Source organism: Nematostella vectensis, chromosome 13 (genome assembly GCF_932526225.1).
Source record: "Nematostella vectensis chromosome 13, jaNemVect1.1, whole genome shotgun sequence".
NCBI lineage: Eukaryota > Metazoa > Cnidaria > Anthozoa > Actiniaria > Edwardsiidae > Nematostella > Nematostella vectensis.
Window position 1 is genome coordinate 696,289 of NC_064046.1, and position 17,932 is coordinate 714,220.

Below are 17,932 nucleotides of genomic sequence, written 5' to 3' on the forward strand. Positions count from 1 at the left end.
TCTGCAATTGTTTCAGTTGTATCTCCGACGCCGCCCCCCAAGTACTACATCTACCTGAGAGTGATCAACCGATCTGGCCGACCAGCGTCCATTTTACCAGGAGATGAGCTGCCCCCGTCAGGATTTGGACCCGTCAAGCAGGGGAGCATCGTTGATATCACCAAAACAGTCCCTGGGAACATCCCTATCACATTCAGGGTATTTGATTCGGAAACGCGTGAGGGCCTGCTGGCGAACGACGCTTTCACCACCACTATAACGCCTACGCCCAGCAAGACTCGGTTCGACTTGAATATCACCAAATCAGGTGAAGTTTCGTATGAGTAGCGCTCGCTTTACAGTATTGTTACAGCGCGCCGCTAGCTAGCGTGACAACCTTGACAGTATTGTTACAGCGCGCCGCTAGCTAGCGTGACCACCTTGACAGTATTGTTACAGCGCGCCTCTAGCTAGCGTGACCACCTTGACAGTATTGTTACAGCGCGCCGCTAGCTAGCGTGACAACCTTGACAGTATTGTTACAGCGCGCCGCTAGCTAGCGTGACCACCTTGACAGTATTGTTACAGCGCGCCGCTAGCTAGCGTGACAATCTTGACAGTATTGTTACAGCGCGCCGCTAGCTAGCGTGACAACCTTGACAGTATTGTTACAGCGCGCCGCTAGCTAGCGTGACAACCTTGACAGTATTGTTACAGCGCGCCGCTAGCTAGCGTGACCACCTTGACAGTATTGTTACAGCGCGCCTCTAGCTAGCGTGACCACCTTGACAGTATTGTTACAGCGCGCCGCTAGCTAGCGTGACCACCTTGACAGTATTGTTACAGCGTGCCGTGAGCTAGCGTGACCACATTGACATTATTGTTACAGCGCGCCGCTAGCTAGCGTGACAACCTTGACAGTATTGTTACAGCGCGCCGCTAGCTAGCGTGACAACCTTTACAGTATTGTTACAGCGCGCCGCTAGCTAGCGTGACAACCTTGACATTATTGTTACAGCGCGTCGTGAGCTAGCGTGACCACCTTGACTGTATTGTAACAGCGCACCTTGAGCTAACGTGACCACATTGACTGTATTGTAACAGCGCGCCGTGAGCTTGCGTGACAACCATGACAGTGTTGTTATAGCGCGCCGTGAGCTAGCGTGACCACCTTGACAGTATTGTTGCAACGCGCCGTGAGCTAGCGTGACCACCATGACCGTTTGTTGGAGCTAAGACCAATGAGAATGCGAGGAACATGCTATCTTATTGACATCATCTTCAATAGCCATCCAGCTAGGCAAATAATTGCTTGAGAGAACTTTAAAATACGACGGTTATGTAGTGGTTATGTAGTTATTAGTTATAAGTTATTAAAATTCTTATCCGGGTTACTTTCATTTTAAGTGAAGAGAAAAAAGTACATAATCTCAGTAACAGTTACAAACGTTGCTGGGCGAAACGTTCGCATCAAGACTTCTGATAACATGCCTCCTGGAGGATTCCTTATCAACAAACAAGTCATCGCCAATATCACCAAAAAGGTATGATAACGTCAATAGTGGTATAAGAAATATAATGATGATGATGGCACTGATGATGGCAATTATGATAATGATGACAATTATAATGATGATGACATTGATGATGACAATAATGATAATGATGACGATGATTATGTTGTTAATTACTGTAAAGACGATAATGCCGACGATTATGGTAGATGATAATGGTTATGGTGATCGTGGTGATAATGAGGCAGTTAGTCGATGATGATGATGATAATTGTGATGATGATAATGATGAAGATGGCTAGATAATGATGATAGTGTGGTGACCTGTTTTTTGTTTTTGTTTTATTTTCAGGTTACATCTCCTGGTCCTATAACTTTTACTGTGATAGATGAAGACGGCAAACCCATTTATCTCAACTACCATCACAGACAGATGTTGAATCCGCGTGAAGGCTCTTGTCAGCCCATTCCTCTCACAATCACATCCACAGGTATTGTGAATTCTATAGGAGGAAAACAATTGTAGTGTTTATTATGATAATGGCGAAAATAATGGTGATGATAAAGATGGTAGTAGTTGTGGTGGTGATGGCAGAAGTAATCATTCATGCGTTCTGTGGCAAAAAGCTTTCCCATATAGGATCATATAGGACATGTAGAATATAGTAAGATTTTGAGTAATGTGGAAAATGTACTCCCTCTTATTGGTGATTTTCTATTTTGAACCAATCAAATGGAGCAGGGAAAATAATTTTTTCTCTTCTAATTTTAACAAGGTTCCCCACTAATAAGTCATATTACAAAAAAGTAATTTAATCCCTAACAATAAATATTAAAAAAAACATTAGGCAAAATGTCTCGGCCAATCAAATTGATGTTGTTGTAATGATTTTGATGATAATGATGATGATGGAAATGTTGTAATGATGGTCATGATTATGATGATGTAATGATGAAGATGATTTTGAAGATTATGTAATAATGTTGATTATGATAATGTAGTGATAATTTTGAAGATGGTGTTGGTGATGATGATGATGATGATGATGATGATGATGATGATGATGATGATGATGATGATGATGACGATGACGATGATTTTGTTTATGATCTTGCAGCTGAACCCACTCCTAAGTTCTACATCAGAATTGAGTTCAGGAACTATGCGGGGATGGACGCGAATGTGACATTCTCGGATCAAAAGAGTCTAATTGTCCGGGCCCAGAAGGTCGTCCGAATAACCAAGATCACCCCCGATAGGAACGCTGCGATGCTGTCAGCCACAGACGTTGCCAGGCAACGGTCGTTTGCGATCAATAATCATGAAAACCAGATCCTTATGCCGGACGAGCATGACACGGGGAAATTTAATGTTGTCAACATCACCAAAACTAGTACGTCAATATGAGTGCTTTGGGCTATGACGACTTTTATTTCATTAATGATGATTATCATACAATGTGTTGGTGGCGATGATAATAATGACTATGGTAACGATTATGTTGGTTAGCATTATATGTATTTTAATCATCTAAAAATGTTTTTGTTTTTCGTGTTGTTCGTAACAACAATCATCTCCGATGATTTTTAACGGACAACTCGAAAAATATTTCAAAATTGTGAAAGCAGTGTGTCTATTGGAAGTTTCTTTAAGGATGTGATTGATAATTTAGAGCGGATGGTCCGTAAAAACACCGCGGATTCTAATAGATTATATTGTCTTTTAACGGTTGAGGTTTCCGTCCGCCCTCTGGTGACAATGCAGCTTTAAATTCTAGTACTCATTAATGTCTAGTTACTTGAATTTAATTGACATTTACTAGAAGAGACGAACACCTTAACACTTAGGGACAAATTTCACAATGGTTTCGATAAAACTACCTAGACTTTATATCAGGAACAAACAGAATTTAACCGTAAGCTTCTTTCTAGGATAGGAAACAGAAAAGTGAATTTATACCCCAACCGACCACGTACTCGCCGGACCGTAAAACTTGGAATTTCACGTCGTGTTTTGGCGGAGAACGGTTGGAAATCTATCAGACACAACGCATTTTCACGTGCAGCCTTTCAATTCTCAAATTAATTCCATTGTTTTCTACCGTCGCCGTTCTCGTAGCCGTACTCGTATCTTAAAGTATCTCTTATCTCATCCCACGGTCTCAGCCTAATACTAACCTTTTTCCGTTTTCAGTCAACAAACCTCCATCCTTCAAAGACAAGCTCAAGATCATTCTCCACGTCACCAGTACAGTACCGGACGGTCGAGCTGTGGTATTCACCAGTGACAATGTCCCACCCGAGGGGTACCCCCTGAGAAGCGGGTCCACCCTGACCGTGGTGAAGTACAGCGATAAGCCGATCAGACTCGAGGCGATTGACGAGGACACCATGGCATCCTTGCTGGTAAATAAGCAGGATATGATATGGGTCGCACCAAATAAGGAAAACAAGGTTGAAGTCGTTCAAATTTCATCGCCAGGTGAGTTATGGATGAAGGATGAAATGGATTAATGATGGTGGTGATGGTGATGGTGATGATCATGATCATAATAATGATGATGATTGTGATGACGGTGATGTATTATGATGACGATGCCTATTATGTATTATGATGCAGATGATTGTTGTGTGACATTACTAGTGATAATCGATAGCAATGATATTAATCAAGCTTGAGGTTATGGTTATAATGATAAGGTTATGGTGTAATAATGATAAATTCGTCTAAACTTATTCTTATTTCAAGGTTTGGAAGTATAAACTAAACTATTTTCTGTTCTCTTTTTCTCTTTTCGCAGAAGGAGTCCTCCCACAACCTGGTATGTTCTCATCATTTATTTGGAAAAAAAAAACTCACAATGTTGTTCGTATCCAAACTCACCCTGTACCAAACTCACCATATACCAAACTCACCATGTGCAATCCCCCCTTGCAGCTGTTCCATCGGTCATGCCCAACACCTTCATCTCCTTCCTCTCCGTCATTGACGGGTTCGTACTCGGACGTCCAAGCTTTCAGGCCCACGGGGGGTACTCTGTGGACGACAATGGCATCTCCCTGGACGGTGTATCGGGGTATTTCGGCGCACACGTGGATCCGCTGACCCCTGGTCTGCAGCCTTTGATCAACCCTAAAGAAGAGTTCTCAATTGGTCTGAAGATCCTGCTGCCTCAAAGCGTCAGGTACTTATGGCGAGGGAAAAGTTGATGGTTATTTATGTTAATGATGACTAGAGTGGATGATGACTACGATTTTTTTATCGGAATGATGGTGATGATGATGATGATGGTGGTGGTGGCGGTGGCGGTGGCGGCGGCGGCGGCGGCGGCGGCGGCGGCGGTGGCGGTGGCGGCGGCGGCGGCGGTGGCGGCGGTCGCGGCTTTGGCGGCGGTGACGGTGACGGTGACGGTGATGATGATAGTTGTGTTCATGATGGTTGTTATAATCTATATGGATGATGAAGCATAAATTATACAAATAAAAAAATAATAAAATAAATATATGTTCTATCAATCAACAGATCATACAAGACATCAAAGTTTGTGCTGGATACTGGACCAAATAGATCACGCATGCGTGGTGTCTCCTTGTATCTTTTGGAGGAGAGACTGATTGTGGAGGTGGCTACTAAAGATATACTCTGGAAGGTACGAACGTGAAACATTCATACAATAATTGAATTTCCACACTGATAACACTCCCTTCATCTAAAAATATTATATATTGGATCCGTAAGTTGCAATTCTTTTAAAAGTGTAATAAATAGAAGGCGATTATCAGTGAAATGGATTGTATGCAGAGGATCTATTCCGTACCTCCGGTTCGGAAAACTAGAAGTACTTTTTTCAATCCATTTTCATCCGCTCGTTCTGAGACGTTCAAATCACGATGTTGTATTAATCTGCAACATCAAAATTCATATTAATAACCTGCATAGCTATTTTAATCAGGAAATTGTGAAAGACTTACGAGAGAGAATCACAACTCCTTGTTTTAATCATTCAGCAAGATTATCTGTTTTCAGGTATTCCGAAAAAAAACATCCGAATCCCGTCAAGAGCCTTTAAAATCCCGGTGTTCAATTGCGACATAACCACAAAGGCGCTTATTATTTTATGTTCTTGTGTTCAAGTGTTGATATGCGCGACATAAAAACATAACGACATAACAACATAACGACATAACAACATAACGACATAACAACATAACAACATATCGACATAACAACATAACGACATAACAACATAACGACATAACGACATAACAACATAACGACATAACAACATAACGACATAACAACATAACGACATAACGACATAACAACATAACGACATAACGACATATCGACATAACAACATAACGACATAACAACATAACAACATAACGACATTCCAACATAACGATATAACGACATAACGACATAACGACATAACAACATAACGACATAACAACATAACGACATAACAACATAACGACATAACAACATAACGACATAACGACATAAAGACATAACAACATAACGACATAACGACATAACAACATGACGACATAACAACATAACAACATAACGACATAATACATGGACACAACAAAATATGAGAAGAAAAAAACATGTTTTTTTCCAGACCGAGACCACCATAATCACAGGCCAATGGGTTTACGTGCTCATCACGTGGCGACTCGAGGACGGTGTCAGCCTCTACTGGGATGGCCAACAGCGCGCTACAGATAAAAGTGGAATAGGTGTCAATAACTACAACATTAACACCCTGGACGAGAACCTCAACATTGGGCGCGCTGTTGGAGGCGGTCAGCCTTCATTTGCCAGCTTCTCCATCGCTTCCTTCTCGGTGTTCTCGCGAAGTCTGCAGCCTCCAGACGCTTATCAGGTCTCCCGATATTACATTATTCATGGTAAGCATGCGCGTAACCTGGATTGGCTGAGGGGGAGGGGGGCGAAGTCATTGGTATCGGTATAACACCGACATGACGGAAAAACATGACTTAACGCTTCAAATAGGCTTATTTCAGATCTAATAAGGCGGAAAATTTCTCTAAGTACTTAGTGAGTAATAGCAAACAAAATATCAAATGCTAGTTTTTTTTTTGAAATTGATGCGACTTTTTAAAAAGTGTCATTGAAATTTGAGATTTTCGTCCCTGAGGTCATACATAGCGCAAGGATGATCAAGGAAAAAACATCTTAAAAAGCAAAAATCTGGGTATGTGCATTACAGCCTCACTATATTTGTGTTTCAAAAATCAGTCCGAAATACAAGGAACCGATGGCCATTGTAAGAAATCTCGAATTGCGAATTTTCCAGGTTTTTCCCGCGCTGTCAAACTATAGAGAACGAAGAACACTTCAATGTTCAATTTACAAAGAACTTAGAGATACTCTTTACAAATTTTATAGATTTACAGTAAAAGTTAAAAAAAAACCACCACAGCATTGTAACTAAAAACATTTATGAATGCTTTTAAATTATCTCACTTGTAAATGTTAGAGAATAATGGCCTATGCACATCTTTGTTCACGGCACTCTAATGAAATCTGTCTATATACTTTGCTATACTTCATTAGTGTAAATCTACTCACATACTATCACGAATCCTGCGATTTGATTGGCTCCCGTACTCACTATCTATTGAGCGATAGATAGCGCGTAGCGAAAAAACCGGCGTTTTTCACAAAAACAACTATCTTTATCGCATGAGATTCCATTTACAAGATATAGGCCACAGAGAGCAGGGTGGGTGGGGGAGAGGGGGGGGAAAGAAATAAAATACTCGCGACATGAGGTCACGACAAAGTAATTACAAATCACCTGAGCCAGGGCACTCAAAGACAATAGTTGATCCATCTTGACTGCTCTTGAATGTAATCAAATACGAAACATAAATTCAATTGCCGCGTCGGCTATTTAAACTCATATGAAAATCGAAACATCAAGAGTTGTGGAGCACAAAGTTGGATATTTTTTGTGCAACTATATCTTGCATTTTCTTTTTCTTCCACGCAGTTATCATTCAGCCTTCCAAGAAATACTTCATCAACCTGAAAGTCACCAATTCCTTGGGCAAGAAAGTGACCTTGATGCCTGACGATGCTCTTCCCCCTGAGGGCTTCAGCTTGGGCGCCCACGAGTGTGACGTCGTCATACGAAAAGAGCTCACCAGTCCCCTCCCGGTCGCGTTCACGGCATATGACTCGGATGGCAAGGAGTTATGGGTAAATGGCGGGTACGAGATGACGGTGACGCCGAGCAGCGTGTGGAAGCAGATGACGAAAATGCGCATCGCAAAAGTTGAAAGTGAAGGTAAAGGAAATTGCATTCCGACGCGCGCTACCGTGGTCACCTCTGAAAACCAATGAGGATGCAAAGAAATGTGCTCGCAGAGAACCACAGAATCCAGAAGCTTTTCTCGATGGAAACTGTGATTCTTCCGAGAAAACGTTTACCATTTTAAAGTTTGCATTACTAAACTGACCAAAGTTGAGATTGCAATAAGCGCCAACACCGGCAAGCATAAGGGATTATTAGAAATGTGATGGGGGGGGGGGGGGGGGGTGGATGGATGGATGCAGGTTCCTGGGGTCAGAATTTTTGATTTTTGTGGATGGGTCTGTGCAGGAATTTTTTATTTTTGTGGATGGGTCTGTGCAGGAATTTTTTATTTTTGTGGATGGGTCTGTGCAGGAATTTTTTATTTTTGTGGATGGGTCTGTGCAGGAATTTTTTATTTTTGTGGATGGGTCTGTGCAGGAATTTTTTTATTTTTGTGGATGGGTCTGTGCAGGAATTTTTTATTTTTGTGGATGGGTCTGTGCAGGAATTTTTTTATTTTTGTGGATGGGTCTGTGCAGGAATTTTTTATTTTTGTGGATGGGTCTGTGCAGGAATTTTTTATTTTTGTGGATGGGTCTGTGCAGGATGTTTTTATTTTTGTGGATGGGTCTGTGCAGGATGTTTTTATTTTTGTGGATGGGTCTGTTCCGTGAGTGTGCATGTACTTTTTCTTTATTGCTTCCCCTATACACGATTTTTTCTAACATGCTACTAGCGTCTCTGGTACCGCTTCACTCGACCGTCCATCAGACAAAAGAAAATGTTCGGGAACTATTTTACAGAATCTCTCCATCTCTCAATTTCTGGCACTGTTTGCACAGGGCTTAACCACTGATGTCTTTATTGTAGGCAAACCTGCCCCGAGAAACAAATACTACATCGACGTGTCAATAAAGAACAAGGGAAGCAGGAATATCGTGGTGTATTCAAGCGATAATCACCCGGCCGAAGGCTACTCAGTCGCCGCTGGCGTGACTGAACTGATAACCAAAAGCATAACCACGCCCGCGACCGTGCTGTTCTACGCGAAGGCAGGGAACAGGTTACTCTTGATCAATGGGCAGGACAGAGTAGCCGTCCAACCATCAAGAGCGAAGCCGGAGCCTGTTGAACTTGAAGTAGAATCAGGTGACTTTGGTGCGGGTTCCTTATGGGATGGACGTGAATATTTTTACTCGAAAATGAAGGGAGGGGGTGTCTCTCTGTACCCGCCACTTGGGACGTACGGAATCGCTATTATATTTAAATGGAAATCCGAAATACCAAATCACTCCGATCACGCTGCCATTTTCCCTCAAAATTCCGTGCATGCGAATTGTCTATTTCGGCTAATTGATATGAGCAAATGGGAAACTTTCCTTGATTATATTAAAAGTTATTTTAATATCAGACGGTTGTATTGTAACCATAACTATGGGATGGTATGTTGGCATTCTGGTAGCTTTGTTTCTGGAAATTAACAACAACCATTGTTCCATTGAGACTCACAGAATCTCTGTCTGAAGCAATTTGTTATAGCGAAATACCAATCGTGACAAAGTGTTTCGGCTGATTGGGGAAAAGATTGCGATATTTTTTATTTAATTTTGTCAATTAAGTATACATTTATATTTAAATAGTGATTCTGAGTCCTCCAAACCTGATTTGATTGTTGAACGAAAAAACTGACGAAGGATTGGCTGACTAGATCTCTTTAACAAATCATATTTACCGTTATCGTCCTTCAGGCGACACGGGTGCCCCTCAGGAGCTCCCCGCCCCACCCGTACCATTCAGCTACTATTGGAAAATGGACCAAGTTCTGGACGAATTCGTGGCCGGGACACCGTCCTTCCGCGTCACGGGTGGAGTGAAGACGTCACCAGAGGAAGGTGTCACGTTTGACGGTCTGACTGGCTGGATGGGTGCGAGTATTAGCAAGACCGACTGCCTGCTTGACCCCGGGAGGTGCACTCATGGGTTCGCCATTGGTGTTTATCTCAAACTGGGCCCAAAGGTGGGACATGGGTTTTCTTTGAAAATGCGAACAACACAGCCATTTTACTCTCCGAAATCGTAAAGAAAAATCCTAAGTTTTAATAGGGGTCTTTTTGGAAATTGTAGCTGAACCAGCCATGTTGTTGAAATAAGGATTTTGTTAGAAATTGTAACTGAAGCAGACATTTTACTCTCCAAAATTTTAAAGAAAGGTTAATAGTTGGAATAGAGGTCTTCTTGGAAATGTAACTGGGCAAACCATTTTGCTCTCCGAAATTTTGAATTTCTAACGCAATGCTGTTTCTTCAGGCGACGCAGTATAAAGAGGCGAGGTACATCATCGATACTGGGGGGAAAAGCGCTCCAGAGAGCGGTATATCGCTGTATTTACAAGACGGCAAGCTGAGATTCATGCTGGCAACCTCATCCAAGACATGGGAGGTGAGACTGGATTATGGTCTGTAGACGTGAGCCATAATATATGAAGAGAGATTCCTAGATTCGGTTAATCTTTGTCCTCTTTGCCAAATCGTACCTAACTCTATTCAAAGATAATATATGAAGAGAGATTCCTAGATTTGGTTAATCTTTGTCCTCTTTGCCAAATCGTACCTAACTCTATTCAAAGATAATATATGAAGAGAGATTCTCAGATTCAGTTAATCTTTGTCCTCTTTGTCAAATCGTAGCTAACTCTATTCAAACATAATATATGAAGAAAGATTCCTAGATCCCGCTAGTCTTTGTCCTCTTTGTCAAATCGTAGCTAACTCTATTCAAACATAATATATGAAGAAAGATCCCTAGATCCCGTTAATCTTCTGGAGCAACTTCAGAATACACTTCCACAAAGAATTCGCATTGATAACTTCACGCCTCGATTTCTTTCATTAAATACAAGGATAATGCAAATAAGTGGACGGATATTAGTTCAGCCAGTCATAGTCCTTGACGCCAAATCTTAGCTAAACCTCTTGAAACGTAATAATTGAATTTCTTTGATTCCTATATGATGCTTTCCTTTCAGGTCTTCACGTCTGCTGTGCCTGACAAGTGGTTCTATTTGATGCTGATCTGGAACCCCAACGACGGTCTCGCCATGTACGTAGACAACGTCCTGCAGGGCTCCTCTAAGCTTGGTCAGGCTACGCCAGGCTTAAACCCGTCGGACGAGTCCATAAACTTATGCATCGGCCGAAACATCCACGGACCAAGGGGCTCTTTCTATGCAGAGTTTTCCATGAGGAGGTTGGCTGTGTTCAATCGCTTCATCCCGACTCAGCTGGTAACCACAGTGTACAACTACTATTCGAAGCCACGTAAGTACACGGCGGGTTCAGACCCAGGACAGGCTCCCATGTTTTTATTTTAAAACCTTGTCTTGCACTTGGGACTAGGGGGGAGGGGGACTGTATTCCTCCTGGCAGAGGAGGGGAAGGGGACTGTATCCCGCATGGCAAGTGATGGTGGGAATTTGGGCTGTATCCCACGTGAGTAGGGAGGGGAAGGGGCACTGTATCCCTCGTGGCAAGTGAGGGAAAATGGGGCTGTATTTCTCATGGCAAGGGAGGGTAAGGGGGGGCTGTATCCCTCGTGGCAAGTGAGGGAAAAGGGGACTGTATCCCTTGTGGCAAGGGAGGGGAAGGGGGACTGTATCCCTTGTGGCAAGGGAGGGGAAGGGGGGCTGTATCCCTCGTGGCTAGGGAGGGGAAGGGGGACTGTCTCCGTCGGGCAAGTGAGGCGAAGGGGGGCTGTATCCCTCGTGGCAAGGGAGGGGAAGGGGGGCTGTATCCCTCGTGGCAAGGGAGGTGAACAGAGGACTGTATCCCTCGTGGCTAGGGATGGGAAGGCCCTGGTGAATGATGGATTTTACAGATAATACACACAGGATATTCACACTTAAGTTGACACATTTCTCTCTCCAGTTCCCGTGGTTCCATCCTCCAAGTTCTTCATCGTCTTGAACATCACCAACACTCTGCACAAAGCAGTTGTCATCGTTCCTTCTGACGGCTCACCTGCCGAGGGTTTCACGATCAAAGCTCGCACCATAGCAAGGATCAAGAAGCAAGTTGTCAGCCCCGCAGCTGTGCAGTTTAGCTCCAAGGACACCGACGGGAACCCTGTGTTCATGAATGGGGAGTCCACTATTGAGCGAAAGCCCTCTGTGTCTGTCTTGAAGGAAACTTCGTACACAATCACCGATAAAGGTATGATGGGCGGGAAGGGGAGGGAGGGGTGTCGATGTATGGGAAGGGAACGGGTTCTCCACCGTTTAATTAACTAGCGCCTTGAGTATTTGTGAAGTGCCATACACAATCGCTGATAGAATTAAGAAGATGACTGGGGAAGGGACGGAAGGGTATGGAAAGGCATTGGTAAGGGGAGGGAGACGAGGGAGGGATAGCAAGGGACAGGTAGGTCAAGATAAGGGAGGACGTGGTGTAGTATTATAGTACACCAGGAAAAGCTTTAAAACCCGATTTTCACCGACGTTTTCGAATGATTTTGTTTACAGGAACTGTTATCCCAATGAAGCCTGGAGGTAAGCATGTATATTCGTCGTTACTACACCTTTCGCTTTTCTAAAATACTAAGCTACTGATTACTCTCAAATGTTTATCAATTTTTTCTTGTTGTTTCAGAGGGTAGTCTTTCCGAGTCTTCCGTTAAAGGTAAGCTGGTGGCCATTCACTATCTTTCAAAAGTTTTTTCTCGACTTTTTTTTTCGCGTACGGATTTTTCTTTATCTGGAAATCGAAACTAATACACCCCTACGTGGTGAATGGCGGCCATTTTCTTTGCCATCGAAAGTTAAACATTTTTTGGAACTGTTACACAGCTATATCGCTGTATATGGATTCTGATGCATAAAAAGGCTTGAAAAGTCGCAAAAATTTGAAATAAATTTGAATAATTGAATTTTGAATAACATTTTGATAGTTTAGGATTTTACTGATAAAAACATTTGGAAAAGGTTGAGTTTGAACTGATTTATGGAACGAATTTTGTGCTCCTCAAAAAGTCCATGAGAATGGAATGAAAAGTTCATTAGCGAAATAAATCCACTTAAATTATGACGAAATTCAATCCATCCTTCGATTAAAACGGCTCCACTTTATTGCTAAAACATCAAATAATTCATGGATGATAATATTTTTTTAAACTGATAAGATATTTTAATATTTAAATAACACTAAACAACATTGAAAAATCGGATCAAAACAGTCCCCAAGGAACTCAAGGCGACTGCTACAAAGTATCTTAATCTTTCTATCTTATCTTTAAACATTTTAATATTTAAATAACACTAAAGAACATTCCAAAATCGGATCAAAACAGTCCCCAAGGATCTCAAGGCGACAGCTACAGTTTATCTTAATCTTTCTATCTTATCTTTTGACACAGCGCCGCCTGTCACGCCGCAACACGCGTACTACATGTCCCGCCTCCGTTCAGTGTCTGTCCCAGGCAAACCTCCCCTCACCGTCCAAGGAAACATCGACAAAGCCGAGGGAGGGCTCCACCTGGACGGCTCCACGACGTTCCTCTCTAACGACCTCGACCTCAAGGATTGCCTGAAGAATCCTGGCTCTTGTAGCGATGGGTTTACTGTGTCGCTCAAGTTAAAGTTCGACCGTGATGCGTTGACCTTGAACACGCCTCGATTTGTGCTGGACTCGGGCCGCAGCGCGGGCGGCAGGGGGGTCAGCGTGTTTGTGGTGATGAAGCATATCTATGTGGAGATTGCGACCTCAGATGCTCTGTATAAGGTACGTTTGGAGTCATAACTGCAAGAGCTGACGTTAGCCTTTTTGCCATTGCGAGTGAGGCCAAAAAAAACGTTTTGCCCTAATACGTATAATCAAGAAAATCAAGAAAAACTTCACCCTTTTACCTTACCCCATTCTGCCCCGCCCCTCACCCCTATTCCACCGGACCTACCCTTTTACCCCCACGTCATTTGCTTACCTGTGTTATGTTATGCCCTTGTAGGCCGCCATCGCCGTCAAAAGCGGTCACTGGTTCCTCCTGACCGCCACGTGGAGTACCAATACAGGTCTCTTCATCTATGATGACGTCGAGCCCGTGGTAGAGCACAAGTTCCCCGAATCCGGCGCCAACTACGCCTTGTACGAGAAATCTCCGAACTTCGTGATCGGGAGAAGCGTATCCGCTTACTCTGGCTTCTGCAAGGTTTCGCTTGCATCGCTCATCACCTTCCCTCAGTACCTGACTCAACACGATGTCAAGGCTGTGTTCGCGCACTTCTGGGGCAAAGGTAAAGGGAGTAGGGCATTTTATGGTAATCCTTTCTACCCAGGGCGCCGCGGCCATCAGACCACCTTGGCTCCTTAAGGATGTTTTATAGTATACCTTTGTTAATACTCTTAGGCCTGGGACTTGGTACCCCTATCTTCAAGAGTGTCCAACCATTTGGGTGAATTGATACTTTAATTTTGCCGTCTAGCCCTTTGAGGGAGTAGCTGGAATTCATTCTATTTATGTACCGACCCATGAAGCGACTACATGCGTATATTCTTCTTGGTTCACTTTTCATTTTCTACGTCAGGCATGACATATATTTTCTCTCACATATTCTCTTGTATTTTTCTTTATTTTTCTTTTTATATATTTTGTATAACATATATTATCGTGTTTTGCCAAGATAATACTTCGTCTGCCACAACCTAGACTTTCTATCCCCTAATGGTCTACTTCTTGGTCTAGCATGTCATGTTTTCCCCTCCCCCCTCTCTCCAGGTACGTCTGGCGACCTGGTGGTCAACGCTTGTATAACATACATTTCCTATCACCTAATGGTCTACGTCTTGTATAACACGCATTTCCTATCACCTAATGGTCTACGTCATGTATACTATGCATTTCCTTTCACCTATTAGTCTAAGTCTTGTATAACATGCATTTCCTATCACCTAATGGTCTACGTCTTGTATAACATACATTTCCTATCACCTAATGGCCTACGTCTTGTATAACGCATTTCCTATCACCTAATGGCCTACGTCTTGTATAACATGCATTTCCTATCACCTAATGGCCTACGTTTTGTATAACATGCATTTCCTATAACCTAATGGCCTACGTCTTGTATAACATGCATTTCCTATCACCTAATGGTCTACGTCTTGTATAACACGCATTTCCTATCACCTAATGGTCTACGTCTTGTATAACATGCATTTCATATTACCTATGTGTTTACGTCTTGTATAACATGCATTCCATATTACCTAATGGTCTACGTCTTGGCCTAACATGTCATCCCCTTACCCCTCCCCCCAGGTACGTCAAGCGAGGGCGACACCTTCTACGTTGTCCTCGAGGTCATCAACCCTCTCCCCTCCCCCGTGCGCATTCTGACAGATGACGGGCAGCCGCCTGAGGGAGTCCTGGTCAGCGGTACCGCCGGCGGCCAGCCCCAGCAGCTGGTCAGAATAACCAAGGAGTCCAGGAAGGGGTCAGCGGTTGTCTTTAGTGTGATCGATGCGCGGTCAGGAGCTGATGACTACCTTGATAACCAGGCGTTCCTAACCGTAAAGGCCGACCACAACAGGGATACCGTCTACAGGGCTTTAGTGTCTACGACAGGTAATAGGTGTTAAAGACGAGAATTGTTCCTTTTAAAGATATGCTAACTTAATGCCCAGGGCCCGGTTCTTGGAAGGCAGGTTAACGCTAACCCAGGCATAAATACTAAATAATTAAATAATAATATTAATATGTTAATGATTGGATACAAAGGGCATTCATCCCTGGGTTAACGTTATCCTGCGTTCTATGAAACGGGTCCAGAGGCGTAACAGAGATCCAGAGGGTGGAAGAGATAAATAAACATCTGAAGTGGAAAAAAGGAGTTTGAAGAGGGGAGGGGGCGTTCCTTCTTATGCCTAGGATTTGTGATCTTGATTCATTTAGTTCCCGTGTGCATTTCATTAATTTTATCACTTATTACTTTCTTCCGTCCCTCAGGCGTGAGTGGAAGCGGGCGTCTCCTTGGCGGAGTCGTTATAAAGCGTAAGTGTCATAAGCACATCAAGCATAATTGTCATAAGCACATCAAGCGTAAGTGTCATAAGCACATCAGGTATAAGTGTCATAAGCACATCAAGCATAAAAGTCATAAGCACATCAAGCGTAAGTGTCATAAGCACATCAAGCAACAGTGTCATAAGCACATCAAGCATAAGTGTCATAAGCACATCAAGCATAAGTGTCATAAGCACAACAAGCAACAGTGTCATAAGCACAACAAGCATAAGTGTCATAAGCACAACAAGCATAAGTGTCATAAGCACAACAAGCATAAGTGTCATAAGCACATCAAGCGAAAAGTCATAAGCACATCAAGCAACAGTGTCATAAGCACATCAAGAATAAGTGTCATGAGCACATCAAGCATAAGTGTCGTAAGCACATCAGGCGTAAGTGTCATAAGCACATCAAGCATAAGTGTCATAAGCACAACAAGCAACAGTGTCATAAGCACATCAGGCGTAAGTATCATAAGCACATCAAGCATAAGTGTCATAAGCACATCAGGCATAAGTGTCATAAGCACATCAAGCATAAGTGTCATAAGCACAACAAGCATAAGTGTCATAAGCACAACAAGCATAAGTGTCATAAGCACAACAAGCATAAGTGTCATAAGCACATTAGGCATAAGTGTCATAACCACATTAGGCTAAATTTAAACCGTAGTCTTCCTTTACCGTAAAAAAATTAAATGAAATATACAACAAGAAGGTATAAGTCCCCTCAATGAGCCAATTAAAAAATATAATAATAAGCACAATTGTGAGCGGATCTTTTGATATTTTTTGCCGTTGTCATCGTTGCTAAAGCACCCTTATATCACCTTCCACAACCGTGTTACGCAAAATCAGTAGACGATAAAAGATATAGCCCGAGATTGCAAGAGACTTATCTCACATACTTTACCCCGTGTACAGCTTCCCCTGTGACCGCACGGCATTCCTGGAACATGAACTCTTATAGTGATGCCACCAGAAAGGTCGCCGGGAATCCAGAGCTTCTGGCCCTTGGGAAAGCTGTGCTTGCCTCGCACAACGGGGGACTGGTGTTTGACGGGAAGACCACGTGGCTTGGGACACACCTTAGCGACGACTGCATCATTGACCCTGACCTTTGTACATCCGGGTTCTCGCTGGCGACCAAGTTAAGGTTTGACGAGGACGTGAAGGCGTGCAAGGACAAGCATTACGTGTTGGATACGGGTGCCGAGAGCGCCAAGTTCCTTGGTATTTCCATGTATGTGCAGGAAGGCACGTTCTACTGCGCGCTTGCGACAAAGGCAACGGTGTATAAGGTGAGTATTTCTACTAAACTCGGGTTCCTATTGTCATAGTTAGGAAAATTTGTAGTAGGGCATGTACCCAATCTCCTATCAGATTCGATCATTTATTATACCATAAATATTGTTGATAGAGGATTCAACGTTATGTGGCGTTCACTATAGTGCCGAAACATATCCAGACTTATTTATGAATATTTAAGATCAAATTAATATTTTCAATAAATATAATAGAAAAAAATGTATTCCTCATTGAGATACTTAGAGGCAGTGTTTTTTTTTATCATAAATTTCTAATCCATTTCCGTCCGTACTCGGTTCTCATTATGAAGTCTCTGTTCCATTCCAGGCTAAGACGCCCATCGAATCAAACACGTGGTACCTTTTTAGTGTCACATGGTCTACCGCTAAAGGCTTGGTTCTCTTCAGTGCTGGTAAAGAAGTCTATGCGGACAGGTCCGGAATATCGGACACCGGACGGTCCGTTAATGGTAATGAGCTTAACTTCTGCATCGGTAAAGACGTGCCTTCCGGAGGAAAGGCGTTCGCTAAGTTCACGATGACCATGGTTGCGTCTTTCAATGGGTATTTGGCGGCCAAGACGATGAGGTCAACCTACTCGTTCTACTGGAGGCAGGGTGAGTGTCATCATGGCGTTGAATCATCATCACCACCACCACCACCATCATCATCATGATCATCATGATCATGATCATCATCATCATCATCATCACCACCATCATCACCATTACCATCATCACCACCACCAC

General features: G+C 43.0%; 1 protein-coding gene across 2 annotated transcripts in view; it reads left to right on the forward strand.

Moving 5' to 3' along the window:
• The window catches only part of LOC5521603, a 69,747-nt gene that overhangs the window by 31,443 nt on the left and 20,372 nt on the right, over positions 1-17,932 (forward strand). For both annotated transcript variants that reach the window (XM_048720713.1, XM_048720712.1), the window contains exons 43-65: positions 17-307; positions 1,387-1,523; positions 1,846-1,984; positions 2,612-2,887; positions 3,688-3,975; positions 4,295-4,315; positions 4,432-4,678; positions 5,017-5,143; positions 6,122-6,410; positions 7,520-7,816; positions 8,696-8,974; positions 9,574-9,842; positions 10,133-10,264; positions 10,851-11,142; positions 11,749-12,033; positions 12,342-12,368; positions 12,469-12,498; positions 13,232-13,596; positions 13,820-14,105; positions 15,131-15,436; positions 15,818-15,862; positions 16,801-17,177; positions 17,512-17,800. In XM_048720713.1, the coding sequence (XP_048576670.1) occupies positions 17-307; positions 1,387-1,523; positions 1,846-1,984; positions 2,612-2,887; positions 3,688-3,975; positions 4,295-4,315; positions 4,432-4,678; positions 5,017-5,143; positions 6,122-6,410; positions 7,520-7,816; positions 8,696-8,974; positions 9,574-9,842; positions 10,133-10,264; positions 10,851-11,142; positions 11,749-12,033; positions 12,342-12,368; positions 12,469-12,498; positions 13,232-13,596; positions 13,820-14,105; positions 15,131-15,436; positions 15,818-15,862; positions 16,801-17,177; positions 17,512-17,800 (5,094 nt within the window). The remainder of the gene's footprint in view (positions 1-16; positions 308-1,386; positions 1,524-1,845; positions 1,985-2,611; positions 2,888-3,687; positions 3,976-4,294; positions 4,316-4,431; positions 4,679-5,016; positions 5,144-6,121; positions 6,411-7,519; positions 7,817-8,695; positions 8,975-9,573; positions 9,843-10,132; positions 10,265-10,850; positions 11,143-11,748; positions 12,034-12,341; positions 12,369-12,468; positions 12,499-13,231; positions 13,597-13,819; positions 14,106-15,130; positions 15,437-15,817; positions 15,863-16,800; positions 17,178-17,511; positions 17,801-17,932) is intronic.